The following is an 18741-nucleotide window of genomic DNA, read 5'->3' as shown; positions in this document are numbered from 1 at the left end:
GCACATCTCCTTCAAATTGGACTCTCCGAGACTAATCATTGTGCTTGTGGCGAAGGTTATCGGAATATTGTTCATGTCGTTTGGACATGCGTGGAGTATCGTGATGTCAGGTTCCAACTAATAAATTCATTGCGTAGACTATCCAATGTCCCAGTTTGCGGCATTCTTGCTTATCGTGACCTTCTTTACATGAAACTTTATCATTTCATTAAGACCATTGGAGTGTAAATATAAATTTTATTTTTCCCTTCTCTTCCATGAGCTCAACCAACAGCTAGCTATCATGATTTGAAAAAAAAAATGATGTACTGATACAAACAAACCTGAAATAGTTATAAGATCATGAACAGTATATACAGAAACAAATGTTATTTTTTTCTTTAATGTATTTTATAGCAGCTAATCATTTGATAAAAGCAGTATTTTTGAGTAGATTAACTAATGAATCACGGAATAATAATATGATATTTAATGAAACTAATAGCAATATGTTTTAATAGTTATGACTGTATTCGAAATATATTAGGTTTGATATGATGGATGCTACGGCGAAGAAAAAACTAATGTGTATTGCCCTATGAAATTAACGTATTTATAAAAAAAATTGTTACCTACTGAAGAGTGCACGATGGCTATAGGACATCATTTGTTCTTCATTAAACATGAAAAGTAATGCGTCACGCAAATATTCAAAATTTCGTTCATACGACGACATCTTTAATGCACGATAAAAACTGATTGAAAGAACTTTTTTGAAAACCATTAACGAAATTCTGAAAATCAATACAACGAAATGAGAATACATTGCTGTTTTATCAACAGCAACAATGAACATAGAATGCCATCTTTCGGAAGAACCAGGAAATTGACTATGGTACTTAATTCATTGTCCGTTACTTTAATTTAATTTTACAACTGTTTCACCGAAATCATTTTCTCGTTTTATAAAATCTCTTTTGGCATCTCTCAGCAACAATTTGCCATGAAACCTGTTTTGTCGAGTAAACTTTTTTATGGAAAATCATTTCAACAAAATCCGATTCGCCGAAATCATTATTTTGATGAAAATAAAGTAAACCCATTTCGAAGAAGAGAAGTTCCGTATGAAATTAAAGGTCGATTTATTTTTTATTTTTCTTAAAAGATTCAAATTATGCATACGCTTTCCTCATTACCAAAAAAAGACAATTTGCATCATCATCCGGTCACATTGACTCTAGCCTTACTTTTGATAAAAGTACAAATCCTTGAAAATTTTCTAAAACTTATCTCTTATAAGCAGTTTGTTTGATTGATGTAGTGTTTTCTGGAATGTTTCAGGTTGGGAGTGAATGGAAAAAGTAGACACTGGGAAAAAATGTTAAGATTTTATTTTGTTCTGAAATTTTTGATTTTTTTATATGTTGTAACTGACAACTGATGAAATTTATTGCACTATAGTTCAAAATGGTAACTGGATTTTGTCCCGTAATTGACCATTCCAAATATGCATTGGAAACCCGAGTAGAGTGTGAGATCAAATTTGATGTTGTGCTGTTCGTATATATCGATTACTTAATTTGCTATCGTTTTAACGGTTAAAAGATCAAAATCAAAAGCAAAAAAAAAATGCTGTGTGACATCAACCATTGACATTTTGTTTTGTGAAAGAAAGATAAAAAAGTAATTTTAACAAATATTTCAAAAATTGCCATTCGTGCCATTTGAAATGGAAAAAACGAGCGGCCCCGAATTTTCTCTAAATGTCATATTTCTTTATCTGAGCTCGACTCGTAAACATTTCGCTAGATGATTGGTATTAATTCGTGATTTGAATATTACGTAAAGTTATAATATTTTTCTAAGACCCACTATATTTTCTGAGAAGATTCTTCTCGAAAAATACAAAAACTGTTGAAATTTCTTACAATGTATGTTATTTTAAATAGCCCACTTCTATATAAAATTACTATATTACTGAGTTACTACAATCATAGCAGTAAAAAGTTATCTACACTTTCAAAAAAAATTGCTTGTAAGCTAGCAAGACTCCGGAAACATTCGAAAACAACCGAATGTTATAAATTTACAGTAATCGTTAGTTTGAATTTGCTGTATCTCGCAGATTGGTATCATTTGGTAAAATTTAGTTATATAAAACAAGACCAGTGGCGTCTCGTCCTCATGTGCACTTCATGCACTGCACAACCGGTCGAATTGAAGGAATGAACTGCGTCCTTATCCATCCAAATTGAACTATTTTTTTTGGAATCTTTATTTATTTGATAAAAGCAGGTTGGATCGCATCGAAATTGCGTGTATTTACACGCATCTCATATACATCAAACATATAATTTCAAGTATCTGTTGTCGCTGTGTTAGTGTCTTTTCCGTGCACATGAGTTACTGCACATATTCAAGAGGAGACAAAAAGACTCAGCTCAGCTCTGAGATTTGTTTGTTTAATAAACAATTCCATCCGAATGTATATCGTTATCTCATTGTATTGAAAAACACAAGCGAATCTATAGTTTTCACTTATAACTAACAACAACAAGAACATCTGCTATCATGCCACATAAGCACAGTGCACAACTAGTCAATTTTGTCACGAGACGCCACTGGACAAGACACTAAATCAGTCGAAAAAACTGTAACAGCTTATAAAACTTTTTCAAGGTTTTTTTTCTTAAGCATTCTCGAAAATGAGGCTGGAGTTAAAATGGCAAACTGATGATGCATATAGTACTTTTGGTAATAAAGAATATTTTTGCAAAATTTGAGCCAACTAAAAAAATATGAAAATTAAATTTATTTAAAAAAATCATCGTAATTTTAGGTGGAGCCACTCAGAAATATCGATAAATCATTCACTTCAGCTTCAAATTTGGCAAACCTCGGTATTACATTACTTTTGTGGAATTTGACCTTCTGTTTCGACAGACTTCGCAGCCAACACTAGCTCTTAGCGTGCTACGATTCTACTGACATTTAAAATCCTTCCAGGTCTGGGCTCGAACATACGACAACTGGCATGTAAGACCAGTGACTTCACAAACTTCAAATAATTTGCCTACCACTACCCAATCAAGGGCTTCACTCTGTCATCGTTTCTTGCAAAACACTTGTAACTATTTCCGTTAGTGCATTCAGTCCTGAAACTAACTTAACACGTAACATTCACATTTCCATGCAGTTCAACAATAATCATTAGTCACACAATCACGATCGGAAAAGATGGAATCATTCGGAATGGTTTAGTTAGTTTCATATTGGTCAGGTTTTTAAAATAAACAATCGTTACGGTTACATCAATGAAGATCCATTGCGGGGTTCCGGAGACACTGATACGCGAACAGGATAGAAAGGAAAAACTAGGATGCCTCTATCCGAAGCACTGATAGGACACCTGGTAGGAGGTGATGGGATTGAACAGAGAATGATAGAATTAGAGACAGAGGACTCAAACTTACAGCCACGGTGGATCCATTTTTCCCAACTCCGCCGGCTCTTATTACTGCGAAGAAGTACATCAACGACCAGGTGCCGCAGATGATCGTCATCAAAGACATTAAGTTCCACAGTTCAAAGTTTCCGAACATCTGTATAGAAACGGGCGAGAGGGACAACTATATGATGACAAGTGATGGGGGTTTTGATTCGATAGTGGCTGATTTCAAGCGATTATAGTATAGAGGCAAGCGTTGAGAGGCTGCGTCGAATGTTAGCTGAAACTCATTCATTCGGTTATGTACCTCAGTAACAGTATCACTACTCTAAAGTCAAGCAAGGTTATTGACTCAACTTCTGAAACGTCATAATCGTTCGGTAAAGCTGCGGTACAAATTGTGCAAATTTTTTCAACTGATAGTCACTTAATAGGAAGAGCCTTGACCTGCCCACTCACTAGCGTAAAGTAGATTATTTCTCACATGTGGTGTGTGTCATCGTGTGCGTCGGTATCAGTATACAAGAATGAGTAAATCATAGTTAGTGCGAGCAAATCACGCCACATCGACGATCGTCACGTCGTCGTCGTTCCCAGTGACTACTCTGATTCCGGCGGTTTTGCAGTACATTATTATAATCACAATGCGCAAAGAAATTACAGATTGCAATCGAATTGATTTGACTCTTACCCTGCTAGAATATGTTCCCTAAATGTTAGAATTATAAATAAGTTTTTTGTCGCAGGTACAGAGATGTGCTATTCGAAAAGAGACCCCATCGTTTAGCAATTGCTAGAAACAAAAATAAAATGACAAACTGCTCTTCAACCCTTTAATTATCAGTAATAAAACAATTGAGTTTTGCATTTCTCATATAGAAAGGCAATACAATCACTGCAACAACCGGCTTTTGAACCGAGGACCGGAGGGCCGAATGTCATATTCCACCTACATCGGAGATCGCTTTATTTTCAACAAATTTAGATTCAAATGAATGGTCTCACGGTATTCGGATCCGACTTCTGCATCAGGAATTACAGGGTGAAATGCACCAAAAATGTGAAAATAATTCATTAAAGATGTGAAAATATGAAAATTTCTCAGAGATGGCTAAGCCGATTTTCTCAAACTTAGATTCAAATGAAAAATCTTATGGTCCCATACTTAGTTCCTGAATAGCATTTAGATCCAAATTCTGGTTCAAGAATTACAAGATGATATGCACCAAAAATGTGAAATTATATCATTTAATTTGCTCAAAGGTGGTTGAACCGAGTTTCACAAACTTAGATTCAAATGTAAGGTCTCATAGTCCCATATAAAGTTCCTGAATATCATTTGGATCCGACTTCCGCTTCCGGAATTACAGGATGATATACACCAAAAGAATGAAAATAATGCATGAAAAATGTGGAAAAAATGTAGCTCACTTTTCTCAGAGATGGCTAAACCGATTTTCTCAAACTTAGATTCAAATGAAAGGTCTTATGGACCCATACAAAGTACCTGAATATCATTTAGATCCAAATTCTGGTTCCGGAATTGCATGATGATATGCACCAAAAATGTGAAATTAATTCTAATTTTCTCGAAGATGGTTGAACCGAGTTTCACAAACTTAGATTCAAATTAAAGGTCTCATGGTTCCAAAGAAAGTTCCGGAATTTACAGGGTGATATACACTAAAAATGTGGAAATAATGCGTTAAAAATGTGAAAATAATGTCATTCACTTTTCTCGGAGATTCTTAAGATGCCGTAAGAATATCCCTTAAGATGCCGTAAGAATATCCCAATTTCCATTCAGATCAAACCCCTGGTTCCGGAGATAGGGTGCTCAGTATGTCAACGTCAATTACAGGAATACTTTGTTCTTAAGCTACCTTTTTATACTGGCTAGTGATTTTCTCTAGTTTGCAGACCATGAGACTGTAACCAAATAAACCATTGATAATCCCATAAATGATTTGCTGAATTTTATCTAAGTCCGACTAACAGGTAGTGAATATTAGTAGCAATTTATATTACCCACAAGCTACCAGTTCAATTCGGTCACATGCAATGTGTAAAAAAAGTAGGATGTTTTGGCACAAATGATATATGAGTACTGATACACTGACTGCTTATTTTCGCTTCACGGTAACAGAAGTATTGCACTCTTTGCACATTGATTCTCTGGTCTATCTTCGCGACTCGTTGATTGTAGGGTGAGTATTCGGAAAAATGATGTTGTTGTTTGACTAATTGACGCGAAAACCTTACACACTTCGAAAATACCTTGTAATGGAGCGTCGCATTTCACGTAAATATACGTTCAAGAACATGTAATGAATTCAATGGAATAAAAGAAAACTACTGACAGTGAGAGCGGTGACTTGATCCGAGAATCATTGTATCGCAAAGTACGTCCATTAATCGATTGAGCCATGGAAGCACGCATCAGCTTTTCTTACACATAAATTCAAGCAGTTGCTCTTGCTAGCCGAATAGAAATAACATTCGGAACCAGTAAAATTCAGGCTCATCCAGCATTAAGTCATTACAAATGGAATTTTCCGTCATTTGAAAAATTAAGTCTTAATGAATTACATCATATATGGGATTAGGTCACCTGTCAAACTGAAAATTTGTGTGTGTGAGTATTTTTTAATGAATTCATTGTTCATTATGAAGTTAAAGAACAGTATATTGAACCACTGTCATTTGAATTATTTAACGTCCAGCATATATAGTCCTATACATGGATTTCCACAGAAAAAGTGTAATGGATTTTCCAAGGATAACCATCGAGAAATACCTTAACCGTTTTCTGCACAAGCATTCGACGGGATTGCAATTCCATTTGCAGTAACAATTCTGCTGAAGAGAATTTGTTAGTATAATTTTAAGTAAACATTGCTTGAGAACAATGTCACTGTTTTATTTAATCTTTGCGTGAGCAAGGCCAAGAAAGGCTCAAGTTAGTAAAACGATACCGCATGCATTCGTTGGTTAATTATCAAAGCATAACCATTTCCACTTCTGTTTGATATCTAGTAGAATTTATAGCTTCGTATCAATAATGAAATTCCTGACCACTAAACCGAACGAATACTTGCAATCAATTGTCGTTACACCACCACTAAGAAACGGTTGCTTGATGACATTTGTTTATTTTGTTTGAGCCTTAAATGCGGTCAGAGTCCAGTCAGAATGATTGCGAAGCGTTGAAACGTGTTTTATAATTATGGTGAGACGGTTATCGACTCACTGTCACTTCCGTGACGCGTGTGTTTGAACACTTCGCAAGTGATCAAAACTGAGTCATACTAGTAATCTTATTTATAACAAATGTTCTTGTTCTTGTTTGAAATCATACAGGTGTCGTGCGATTAGAGCACCGGCCATCGAGAACTCGAGTTTACATGTTGAAGAGCAGTTTCCCACAGACACATTTCTGTTTTACAAGGACAAATAAGTTTGCTATGGATATCAGTTCACAATGACTTACTTTCGTCATCCAGATTGACGGCCCAAAAACTGCCGATATTAGATGAATCCCGATGATAGTACACTGCGCCTCGGTCACGTCTATCTTTCCAAATCGGAGCGTACCAGAAACGTATGTCTGCCAGTGGGCACAATAAAATAATGTCATCGCACAGAAGCACTGAAAGAACATCCACCGGGGATAGTAACCGAGCTGGACGGATATGCACGCAGAAAGAGCCACAAACACGGTCGATATCGAGTCGCACCCATGATCAAACAGTTCACCCAGCGGCGTTGACGAGTTGGTCCGTCGGGCCTGCTTCCCATCGATAGCATCCAGGCTCTGATAGAAGAACAGACCGAGTGCACAAAGAGCGCAGGCCCATCGTGGAGGTTCCTCGCGGGCATTTGGACTGAAGCTGGAATCAAACAAGAAAACAACAGTTTTTATTTAAAGCACCAAACTATTGTTTAAGTAAAAAAAAGTACCATCACAGCAAAATTGATTCATGAGAAAAAGCTCTCTGTTGTGATTAACAGAAGTGACAAACTATCAAACTAATTATATTAGCTTAACAAACATCTGGTGGATCATTAGAAAATTGTAATACACACAAAAAAATCTCGCTTCTATTCAAGTCAATGACGGCTAAATTAGCTTATAATCAAAATGATAAAACGAGAGACACCAAAACAAGTTGCAAGTCATAGCAAATGACCACTACGCAGGCAACTCGATACAGAGACAGATGGTCGTGAAGTGTAAAGCTGCCCTTACACGAGACAATATTATTGTCAATCCAAAGTATTGTCAATACCGTCAATCCAATTGACTTGGTAACTTGAGTCCGCATTTTTCGAACAAATCAAGCGTTTGAAGCTTCAAATATTGCAACTGAACATTGAAACATTGAGAGGAGAGTTCATTGCACATATTTGATAGTTTCTTCTCTGGAGAGAAAGTATTGTCGGATTGATGAGCAGTTTTGATTTTTTGACAATATTTTCGTCAATCCAATGAAGTTTCCTTTACACGATCAAAAGTATTGTCAATACTCCTTGTATTGACAATAATATTGTCTCGTGTAATGGACTCTTCTCTCAATGTTACAATGTTCAGTTGCAATATTTGAAGCTTCAAACGCTTAATTATTTCGAAAAATGCGGACTCAAGTTACCAAGTCAATTGGATTGACGGTATTGACAATACTTTGGATTGACAATAATATTGTCACGTGTAAGGGCAGCTTAAGGGCTGCTTAATGCAAACAAAAGCCAGCACCGCAAGTAACATTACGCCTCAATGCGTCGAAAGAAGAGTACACACAAGAAACGGACTACTTTCGCGAGTTACATAATTGCATCAATCTGCAAGCTTGGAAATATCTCTCTAAGCAGACAGGTTTCGCAAACAAATTCCAACAGCCTCACAAGCCAATTACGTATTGGTAGGAAATATTGGTTAAATCTAATCAAACAGAAAAAAATAATTTATACAAAACTTACTAGATGAGAATAAGTGTGGTAATGATATTAACAATCAGTCCGACTGTTGTGATTAGGTTTGGGGCCAACCAGAGTGGAACTTTCCCGACCAGCCAGCACCACCACGGCTGAAGGAATGGGTCCAACATGCTCACATTGGTGCAGGAATACTTGTGATCGCCGAGCTTCTTCAGCTGCCCCGCTTGCAGCAATTTGTTTTTGTAGAAATGCATTTCACTCTAAGCTTTTGACGCGTTTCTACTTCCGGTTTCGAACAATGAACTTCCTGGTTACTAATTACTTGCCTAATACATCTAATAGCATGCAATGCCTCACCACAAACTAGCTTCGGGTGAGCCGATTCAGCCACTTTCTGTGCTCAACGTCTCACAGACACTAGAGTTTCACTTCAGACAAAATCACGTTTTCGGAATGAGAAAACACTCTCAATGAAGTACTAGTTAGAACTAGGGAACCTGTCCCGTAAACAGATTATAACAACCTTTTTCGAGTTCGTAAATTTATACACAAAACACTGGCGACAAATGAAGAGCAAGTAAAGCGTTTTCCACGTTCAAATTTTCTTTTCCTCTACAACAAACTCGCTCGGTTGGAGGATCGCGCAATCATGAAACCGATTTGACAGAACATCAGGCGATTCTATTGATGATGATTTTTACAACTTTCCACTGAACTGAAAATGACGCATGACACTCTGTCAGTTACAGAGCTGCCAAATATTTTCATAGATAATGTGTATTCCTTTGTATAAAAAACCTTTATTTATCTGTTTTCAGTAATAAAATGAAATTTCTAAAATAGAATGGTGTTATTCTAATAGATTGTGGTAATAGAATGGTAGATTCAATCATCATTAATTATTTGTATCTTCGTAAGTGATTGCCACGGTCACAAAAATGTTCAACGACGAAACATTATAGTTTTTATTTTAATAACATCAATTGAACTCACAACAATTGAACATATACTTATCTAGTTGACTTCATAATTTAACATGGAATTTCAAACGCCCTATATACAACGTCAAGTACTCATAACACATTCCTTCTGACAAAGTTTCATAATGCCATGACTTCCTTGAATATCAGTTCAAATTGGTTTCAAATTATAATATAAATGTGTTTCAATGTTCATCATCCAACATCAGCACAAAAGATTTATATTGAATTCGACGGAATCGCCGCATAATAGCGAAATAATGAGCGTCAGGTGCCAGGTTGTAGATTTGCATGTAAATTTGACGATTTTTTTGCCAGCAGACTTCAATTTTGCAGACTTTTTACAGGTTTTTGAAACTTTTATATACAGTGGTCTCTTCTTGTTTGTTTTTTCTTGTCATACTTATAAAATTTAACACTTGCATCGGAGGATTTCTAGTATGCAAAATCGAACAATTTAACTGGCCTCTCTGCCATGAGTTAAACAGCTGTTTTACACCAGAGATGCCAGATCTGAAAATTTGTCTGTAAATCAGAGTTGCCAGGTTATTTTTTCAAAAATCTGCCAAAACTCAAAAATTTATCTGGATTTGTCTGGGTCTACTATATACAAGGAAATTTTTGCCGAGCTTCATTTTCAGTGAGCAAAAAAAAAAAAAGGTCTCCCCACCTATCGTATAGAGGCCAAAACCGTAAAGATCTAGAGTAAGATCTGACATTTCTAGGAAAAAATGAAAAGTCTGGAAAAAATTGGAAAATCTGGCAAAAGATCTGGTTAGTTCGAGTGTCTGGCGAAACGAGGAAAATCTGGCATTTGCCAGACAAATCTGGCAACCTGGCAACGCTGCTGTAAATCTGCAGATTTCGAACATAGTGCTGCAGACTTTTTTTGTTGTGTAGACTTTTGAAAATCGAGTTTTTTGCATTTTCGTCAAAATTTACAGACTTTTCAAATTGTCGCGACCTTTTTTTGTTTTTGCTCGCCAAGTCAGTTTAGCGTATCATACTTCATAAAGAAGTTGCTGCCAGCAAGACATACTTGCTAACTGCAGATTCGTTTTCGGATATGCAGACTTTTGCAACGCTGTCTGAAGATATTTGAATTTTTTACCTGGCATCTCTGTTTTACACCGAAATTATTTTTACCTATTTTTTAGAAGAAATCACTCATTGTCTCACTCTTCTACGGCCTTTTGGCTACGTGTGCAGTCATGGCCACTAGACGGTTACCAAAATTGATTCAGTGACGGCTGTCAAATCCAATTTGATAAAACATAGTCGCCTGTATCTTAGGCTGCAGACAGAGTGGAGGCCGGAAGCTGAACCGAACTTGGCGCTGACCAAAGCGGGAAATGTACTTACAGTAAATCAAAGGGATCCTGTCAGAGTGAAAGCTGAGCAGATTTCTCGCTTGTACTCCCTTTGATATGCTGCAAGTATGTTTCCCGCTTTTGACCAACTAATGTCAGTCACCAGCTCAGCTTCTCGCGCTCACTCTGTCTGCAGCCTTAGTTAGCGTTTTCATCTTTTCACTTTCGCTAAAAATGTTAAAAAAATGTCGATGTGGAAAAATCCTGGTGGATACGATTGTATCGTTTGAGATGTATGTCTGGCAGCGATGAGGCAGTCGATCACCAGAATGGTGATGAACGATGAACGATAATACTTGGCTTATATTAATTTCATTCAGTAGGCTGTCAAGGTTGAAGTTTTAGTTTTGCTATAAAAATTGCGACAATCTAAAATAATACCTATTCTATGATATTACACAACCAAACATTAGTGCTTCAGCAACATCAATGCATTGAGCTCAACAGAGTTGGACATTATTAGTATTATAAATGACAGTCACTTAGAAAACAAACGATTTCTTACATGGATTGGACCCATTTTGTTGTATTCAACTCGTTTTCATGTTAACACAAAACGCAATACTGTATAAATTCGCGTCATTATTTGGCTCTCGATTTCTCACACCACCTCAATACGAAACAGCAACGCGCAAGCAATAAAAAATGCGGAAAAGTTCATGTAAATTTTTTCATATTTCGGTTATTCTGGCTAAATTTCCATAATTTGAGTTGCGTTTACAGATTCTTTGTGAAATTCTGCTTAAACACTACTTTTCAGTTTCTTAGGCTAAAAGATAAACTCATGGATAGTTTATGATTTTTTCATACACCATTTAAATATGACCCTCGATGAAATCGGTTCACCGTCAGTCGCAGTTCAATGATTTGTTGAACCGAAACAACTAACGCCCAGTCGCTCTATGCGTCGTAACTGAGATGATGTTCGTTTTCATATTAGTAACAAATTGTGTTCAAATATGCATAATATCGAACAATCTCACAACACTTTCTGCGGTTCTTTGTATTTGAATTTATTACACTAGCCTAATATATGAATTTATTACACTAGCCTATTTGGTTTAATCTGCTTTAGTAGCATTCAGACCCAAAAATTTTTACGCAAAACTTTCAAAATATTGTTTATTTTCTTTTGGTTTTGTTGCGTAACCATGGTATTTTTGTGACGCTTTGTTATGTTTATCGACTCTTTTAATAAGGGGCTACTAAAAGTATACTATTAATGAGTTCTCGGGTTCACGATTACCGAACAAGTTTTTTTCTTTGATTTATATGGGACTTCGTAATCTTGAGTATATCTTTGTTAGGATGACGATTGAATTTTACACAGGCTGCTATGGAGATCTCACATAATTTCAATTATTTTGTAGTTTTAGGATCTGTCTTAAGAACTGTTTACTTTAAAATGTAAGGAAAATTATTTACTTTTGTTTGGTGTAATAATATGTTGACCAATATCGAGATCCGGAATTAGTTCGGTTCGGTTGAGGTTATTTTGAACGCTAGTAGAATAAATCCAACGTGCGGTAAAAAACTATTTCTCATCATAATATCGCATATTCGGTTAGGTTTGCGCATATGTACGGTCTTTCAAGTAATATTTCATGATGTACGAGACGATTAAAATCATTTCAAAATTATCAACATTACATTTTATCGCACGCTAAAATCGTAACTGAAAATTATCATTGTTTAAAGCAGAATCTTTGGTACTGTCAAAAACAGAGATAGTAAATGATTTTTCTCATATTAAAATTAACTTAACTTTTCACTTGAACAAATGACGTTGCAAATAAGCTATAAATGATTTTACAAGTGAAAATTTATTTTCCCTTGTATTTTGACAGCTAAAATTGCAATCGTCATCCTCGCACGCGTACGCCTCTAGCTTTGGAACACAACGTTAGATCGCCTATATAAATACCCAGTAAGATTGCCCGTTGTGCGAATCCTTCGGGCGAATTGTGATTGTGTCTCCCCTCTGAGCAAGCGGTTCTATTTTGTTGGTCGTTGAGCGCTTGTTGAACGACATACTGCACGAAATATTCGTTCAGTTTGCTGGATCGGTTTGTTGTTGTTATGTCTCTTGCAACAATAGTGTGAAAATTAGGTGATACTTTCATATAGAAAGAAAATTTGTTGTTATTCTAAGTGAAGTAGAAGTATTGTACTGGTATGTAGTTTTAGTTTGAAAAAATAAGTGAAAAAACTTCGAAAATCCTCCAGCAAAACTAGTCCGACGGGACTCCAACTCCTGATATTAAAAATGACTCAACAATGGACCTCTGTCTGCCGGATTTGTTGAACGAAAAAAATGGCATTCGGTTCAACGGTCTGTTTCAAAATCGGCAAACGAAGGTCCCGTGTTGGCCTGCAGTTGAACGATTGATTGGACGTTCATTGGACTAATGATCCAACGTATTGGACCAACGAAGGACCACCGTTGAACGTTTTTTCTTAGAGGTCGAGCTGAGATTTTTGCGCCGAGTACACTGAAAATAATTTGCACGCTAGCATCACGTGCAAAGGATTTGAACTATCACTTTATGTAGAACACATGAAATTTATGGAAATGTACACCTAACTCATAGTATTAGTGTAAAAACTGTTGATATTTAGTGGAAATCGTGCTACATTTATCTGAAATGCACATAAAAACTACAAGATATATCGTTACCTCTAGATGCTATATGACTCTCATACGAATGTCACATTGTTTTCCACATAGATTTCAAGTGAAACACAGTTGTCCGAATAAACCCACATTATCGAAATGACGGAATGAGCAATGAATTCTTACTCGACTGCTTGATTTTTCCGTCGTCGATCGGTTCAGTGCTAGAATTATCGCCTGAGTTGGCTGCTCGATTAACCCGATTGACAGTGACATTTTAAATGTCATTGAATATTCGCTCATTTTATGAATGTGTTAGTGTAAAATATAGGCGACTTAAGTCATTTCACTACACTCCAGCTAGGAGAATGGATGATGCTGACTAAGGTAGGCCGTTTTGTTAATTTCCAGCGAACTTCAACTGCTGGGATTCTAAGAAGAACTTGTTATTTACTAGTTCTGTATATCCAAAAAACTTGAAGATTTAAATTTGTATATTCAGTTATATAATGTTTTTATTTAAAAATAAATTGAAAATCAGCACGAAAACGTGCAAAATCGGGAAAGAAAAAAGACGAATTGACAATTCAGTCCGCATCTTCTCACTAAATTCCGGCAGATTTCCTGTATCAACCGGTTGTAGGCGAAATTAATACGGAATCGGTTGTTGCACTGGAGTTGGAATTGATTTGGAATCCATTATAATTTCCACATGAAATTCCAAATGAAAATTTCTCGCCGATTCGGAATCCATTCGGATCTGATAATGTGGGAAGTGTTGTGCACAGAATATTGGAAAAATGACCTGGCAACGCTGCATTTGATTGACGGTTCCTTTCCCTTTGTTGTTTTTATTCGTTTTGGTATTTCGGCGAGTTTTTCTTTTCCAATTTTACGATCCTGATGGTTTTCAGATTTCGTCGGTAATTAAGATAATAGTACCTACTTACAATCAAAAAGGAGTGTCGACTGGAAGCAGGTTCCTCAGTTTGCATCGAGTACCCTGCCATGACGGATTGTAACAGTTCAGACGAGGACTTCGCCGAGGATTGGGTCCTTTATGCAAACCGCCCTGAATGGAGTGATGTAGTACCACTAAAGCAAGACGATGGAGACAATCCGGTGGTCATGATTCAGTATAGCGAAAAATGTAAGTAATCGTTGAATATTATGTCATGAGTTTATGGGTCAAATTTTTCTTAGTCAACGACGTGTTCAGTTATTTGAGAGCCGTCATGTCAAAGCAGGAGAAGTCTGTTCGTGCACTGAAGCTGACGCAGGATGCTGCGAAACTCAACGCTGCAAACTACACGGTTTGGCAGTATCGTCGAGATATTCTCCAAGCTCTTAGCTCCAATTTGCACGACGAGCTCGACTACATTGAAAGGGTCATTGAAGATAATCCTAAAAACTATCAGGTATGGCATCACCGACGAGTGATCGTCGAGTGGATGAATAATCCATCCCGGGAGCTGGAGCTAACAGAAAGCATTTTGAATATGGATGCAAAGAACTATCATGCTTGGCAACATCGTCAGTGGGCCATTAAAACTTACAAGTTAGTATTCGTATAACGTAAATGATTACTCACTTGCGACATATTCTGCTAGATCGTGACATCGTAAATGGAGTTGTCTAATGTTTATTATCTTCTATTTACTATAGCCTGTTTGAAGACGAGCTGCAGTACGTCGATCGTCTTATCTCGGAAGATATGCGCAACAACTCGGCCTGGAATGAGCGGTTTTTTGTGCTTAAACACACTGGATTTAATGGTGATATTTTGGAACGCGAGATCAATTATGTCATGAATCGCATTCGACTGATCAAGAACAATGAGAGCCCATGGAATTTTTTGCGAGGTTTGCTTCAGCAGGGTGACGGAAAATTGGCACAGTATCCTGAGGTTGTAGATTTTTGTGAAGAGTTGTACAACTCGGGAGTACGAACGCCGTACCTATTAGCGTTTTTAATCGATCTGTACGAGGAGAAATATTTCGAGGCCAAAAATGCTGGTCAGGACCCGGAGCTGTACCAAACGAAGGTGCATGATTTGTGCGAATCAATGGCTACCCATCACGATACCATCCGCTACAAATACTGGCGATATATTGCAGATGATTTTACAAGAAAGATAGAAGGCCAAATCAATCAGAATGGATCGTAAGTGATTTTTCGAAGATGTATTTAACAGCACAGTCTATATAATTCTATATTGCCGGTAAAAGTTATTTCAAATTAAAAGCCATGATATGCCTGCCACCAATGACAAATGTAGTAGTTTTTTACACGCCGAATCATCCATAATTGTATATTTGAGGACTAAAGTTCTACTGATTTCTTACTTTCAATTAAATTTGACAGGAATTATTTTAAACAAAATTAACAACCTCAATGTGGTCCTAATAGTTTCTGATATTAAAAAAATAGTTCGACTACTCGATAGATGAAAATCGGAGCCACACGCAGTGCTATGCAGCATAAATGATGGTGTAGATAAATTCTTAAATCCAACCGCGAGCAGTACCCGATTAAATATTAATCATCTGACTCGAACACAAGCAAAATTTTTTTTCGAAAACCTAGCCCAACCTGTACCCGATGAAGAGTAAGAATCCTTACCCATACCAAACCCGAACCCCAAATCCATTCTGCACTTCGATCAAGTGATGTTGTTGTATGGAAAACTCGAACCCGATCAAACTACATAAAACACACTAAAAACCAATTCTTGAACTCGATAAAGTAAAATGCCGAGACAGAAAGGCAACACACAATTTTTCTGATTACTCGTAATTAATATTATGTTTTCCGAGACTCGTTTAATAGATTTTTCGTTTTTTTTGCCGAGATTTGGTTAAATCTTGTGCTGAAATTATCAGTGATTAACAATCAACCCGAAATCAGCCAATGCTATTGCCGACATTTCGAAATATGTGTCGTGTTTCGGCAAGACAACTGTCATTTACGGTTTACATTTTAGCTTGGCTCTACGCAGTTTCTTTCTGACGAAATATTTCGAAGAAATGTGCCGGAGGTCATTAGAAAAAATGAAATTAGTTCAAAAGGAAGACGAGAGAATCTATTATCTATTCATTGAGCGTAATAACTGCAAATTATTAACGGATCAATATTTTTGCTGACGTAATCATTTTGCTGACAATTCAGGTAATAACTGACATTTGAAAATTTTTAAATTACAGACACTCTTAGCAATTTTATCATTTGCTGAGATGATTAACGAGTACTCGATGGTGCGAATCTCGGTAATTAATAATAAACAATATTTACGATTATGAGAAAGACATAATTACACCACTAGGTGAATTAAAACAGGTTTTGAACAATTATCTTACTTTCGAGGGTTTAAAAATTCAATTTACTGCTTCCGTTTTTTATATATCTCAGTGACAAATTGGTGAAAGTATGTCATCTTTTTCTGGACTTTCTTATAGCAAAGATATATTAACAAGATAATTGCCAAACTATTCAGCATTTTTTTAATATTTCTCTCATTCAAGCTTTAAGTAGAAATTCCACGTCCAAAAGAACATCGAGAGCTGAGAAATGAAGTATTTTTCGGGTATCTCCTTAGAACTACGTTTAAAAATCTCATCTAGAATTTATCCAAACGTTCATCTTCTGAACTGACAGTACCACCCAGCTCAATGTATTCCATCTTTATTTTGTCTGTTACTTGTCAGTAACTTTGATGTAACAATAGGATTAAAACAAGAAACAGCCAACGGTAATGCAAGTGATTAGTTTTGCATTTCACGAAGCAATGAAACATCAAAATTCTTGCAGTTTTCTCGAAAAAGCAACACATTTTATTCAGACTTCATGCTTGTTACAACAATGCTTTTAAGTGTAGTTTTCACATCAAATTCGATTATTGTTAGTGTTTTGTAGGTTGTCAGAAATATCATTAGGCATTTTAAAGCCCAATAATGAAAAATTAAATTTAAAGCCCTACAATTAAAATTAAAATAATTATTTTTCGAACTTTTCAATCTTTTGCAAGACTACCACTGAATCAGCCAGTCCTTCTTAAAACATATTCAAATTAAGAGTGTATTCTAAGAATGGGCAAAACCGTTAAGTTAAAAAAATCGTTAAAAACCTAATAGTTGTACCGAAATAATTAGTACTATTGAACCGCCCCTTTCGTTTTTCTGAAGTTTTGTATGTTTCTTCGAAAATAATATGAGAGCTGCAAATTATATTTTGTAGTAAACATATTCAATAGTAGTAAGTGCATTTTGCATGTGCACTACCAATTCCAGTGTACTACCATATGCATAATATATGCCACAATACACCGATAGACACGATGCAGTAACTTTGCAACATGATGATGCTCGCTGCACAGCCGGTAAAACATATTAAGAAACACTCAAATGGGAGGTCCTATGCATTAGATGATCTTCAAAATTTTGAAAACAAATATAAGTCAACGTAGATTTGAGACGAACCACAAAAATATTCTAGCAAGGAACGATATGCCGTTATCGATATTTGAGAACGAGACACAGATTACTGCATTTTCATGACATTCATGACAATCATAATAAGGAATGTACCTTTCAAAGGTCTATTTTTGCTTCAAAGACGGAATTTCTTTCAGCTTCCTTGGCTGTTCCACAAACATTCTTCTTATTGTGTTATTACTTTTATTTAATAATTACTAGCATTTATTCATGCACATTTCTGCTTTTTGTTGCTATTGTAAAAGTGTTTAGAGTGTTGTGTGTTTTCCTTTTGTTTCTTCAATATGCTCAATAATGTATAATAATAGTCGCCGGTTCTAGGTATATCTATATTACTAGGGTCTGGTTCACTCTCCCACTTTACTTTTTGATAGACAACGAGAACAAACATCAGTGCAGTTTCTGTGATTGTTGCTTCCGCTAACGTTGTCCTATTAAATGTGCATTCCACGTGTGCCAGCGGCCGATCGGTGGAGTTTTTTTTTTGCTGGAAGAAAGGGCGCTATTTGATCCTCTTGGCACTAGTTTCTTTTTTTCGTTTTAATCTTATCTTTCTTTCATAATAGAAGCGCTTCTTATGAAGTGAATCGTTCACTTTCGCACAGCTCAGTACTCACACACGTGCTAAGGGAGGAAGAATCCTTTCAGTGGAGTGAGCTACTTCTGCTAAGAAAGAAAATGATAAGCACCTGCTTGAGGCTCATTTCGCTACTCTCAGTTACTGTTGATGTTTTTTTTTATTTCTATCTGCCTTTCTACAACGGTACTTTATAAACACTGTGCTCAGTAAAGAGCTTGTGTTTATTTAGTTTGAGGATATTCCATAATCTTCTTCAGTTCACTAGAAACGTACAAGGTTCTCTAATCGGGCTTGCCATTAAATTATTGTTGCTTCGTACTTTTAATAATTATTTATGTTTCGGTG

The 18741-nt window shown here is 36.2% G+C and overlaps 2 protein-coding genes across 11 annotated transcripts in view; one reads left to right on the top strand and one right to left on the bottom strand.

Moving 5' to 3' along the window:
• The window catches only part of LOC131438736 (cholinephosphotransferase 1), a 30494-nt gene extending 21465 nt beyond the window's left edge, over nucleotides 1-9029 (bottom strand). For 5 of the 10 annotated variants that reach the window (XM_058608952.1, XM_058608958.1, XM_058608960.1 and 2 more), the window contains exons 1-2: nucleotides 8405-9029; nucleotides 6918-7317 (exon numbers count right to left, since the gene is read on the bottom strand). In XM_058608952.1, coding sequence (XP_058464935.1) covers nucleotides 6918-7317; nucleotides 8405-8616 — 612 coding nt within the window. In that variant the 5' untranslated portion in view covers nucleotides 8617-9029. Of the gene's footprint in view, nucleotides 1-3452; nucleotides 3582-6917; nucleotides 7318-8404 lie in introns of all 10 variants that reach the window. The other 5 variants (XM_058608951.1, XM_058608955.1, XM_058608959.1 and 2 more) reach the window with 3 other exon arrangements.
• Nucleotides 9030-14153: 5124 nt separating this feature from the next.
• Nucleotides 14154-15592, top strand: LOC131438737 (protein farnesyltransferase/geranylgeranyltransferase type-1 subunit alpha). The gene is made up of 3 exons (XM_058608962.1): nucleotides 14154-14476; nucleotides 14530-14884; nucleotides 14992-15592. The coding sequence occupies exons 1-3, from the start codon at nucleotides 14335-14337 to the stop codon at nucleotides 15491-15493; spliced, it is 999 nt and encodes a 332-aa protein (XP_058464945.1). The 5' UTR covers nucleotides 14154-14334; the 3' UTR covers nucleotides 15494-15592.
• The last annotated feature ends 3149 nt before the right edge of the window (nucleotides 15593-18741 follow it).

This window comes from Malaya genurostris, chromosome 3 (genome assembly GCF_030247185.1).
Source record: "Malaya genurostris strain Urasoe2022 chromosome 3, Malgen_1.1, whole genome shotgun sequence".
NCBI classification, from domain to species: Eukaryota; Metazoa; Arthropoda; class Insecta; order Diptera; family Culicidae; genus Malaya; species Malaya genurostris.
This window is presented reverse-complemented; position numbering and strand designations above follow the sequence as displayed.

Excerpts from the sequence above, each read along its gene's own strand:
- LOC131438737 (XM_058608962.1), top strand. The coding sequence starts at position 14,335 with ATGACGGATTGTAACAGTTCAGACGAGGACTTCGCCGAGGATTGGGTC. Across the intron at positions 14,477-14,529 it reads GATTCAGTATAGCGAAAAAT|TCAACGACGTGTTCAGTTAT; the intron begins GTAAGTAATCGT and ends AATTTTTCTTAG. Across the intron at positions 14,885-14,991 it reads TGGGCCATTAAAACTTACAA|CCTGTTTGAAGACGAGCTGC; the intron begins GTTAGTATTCGT and ends TATTTACTATAG.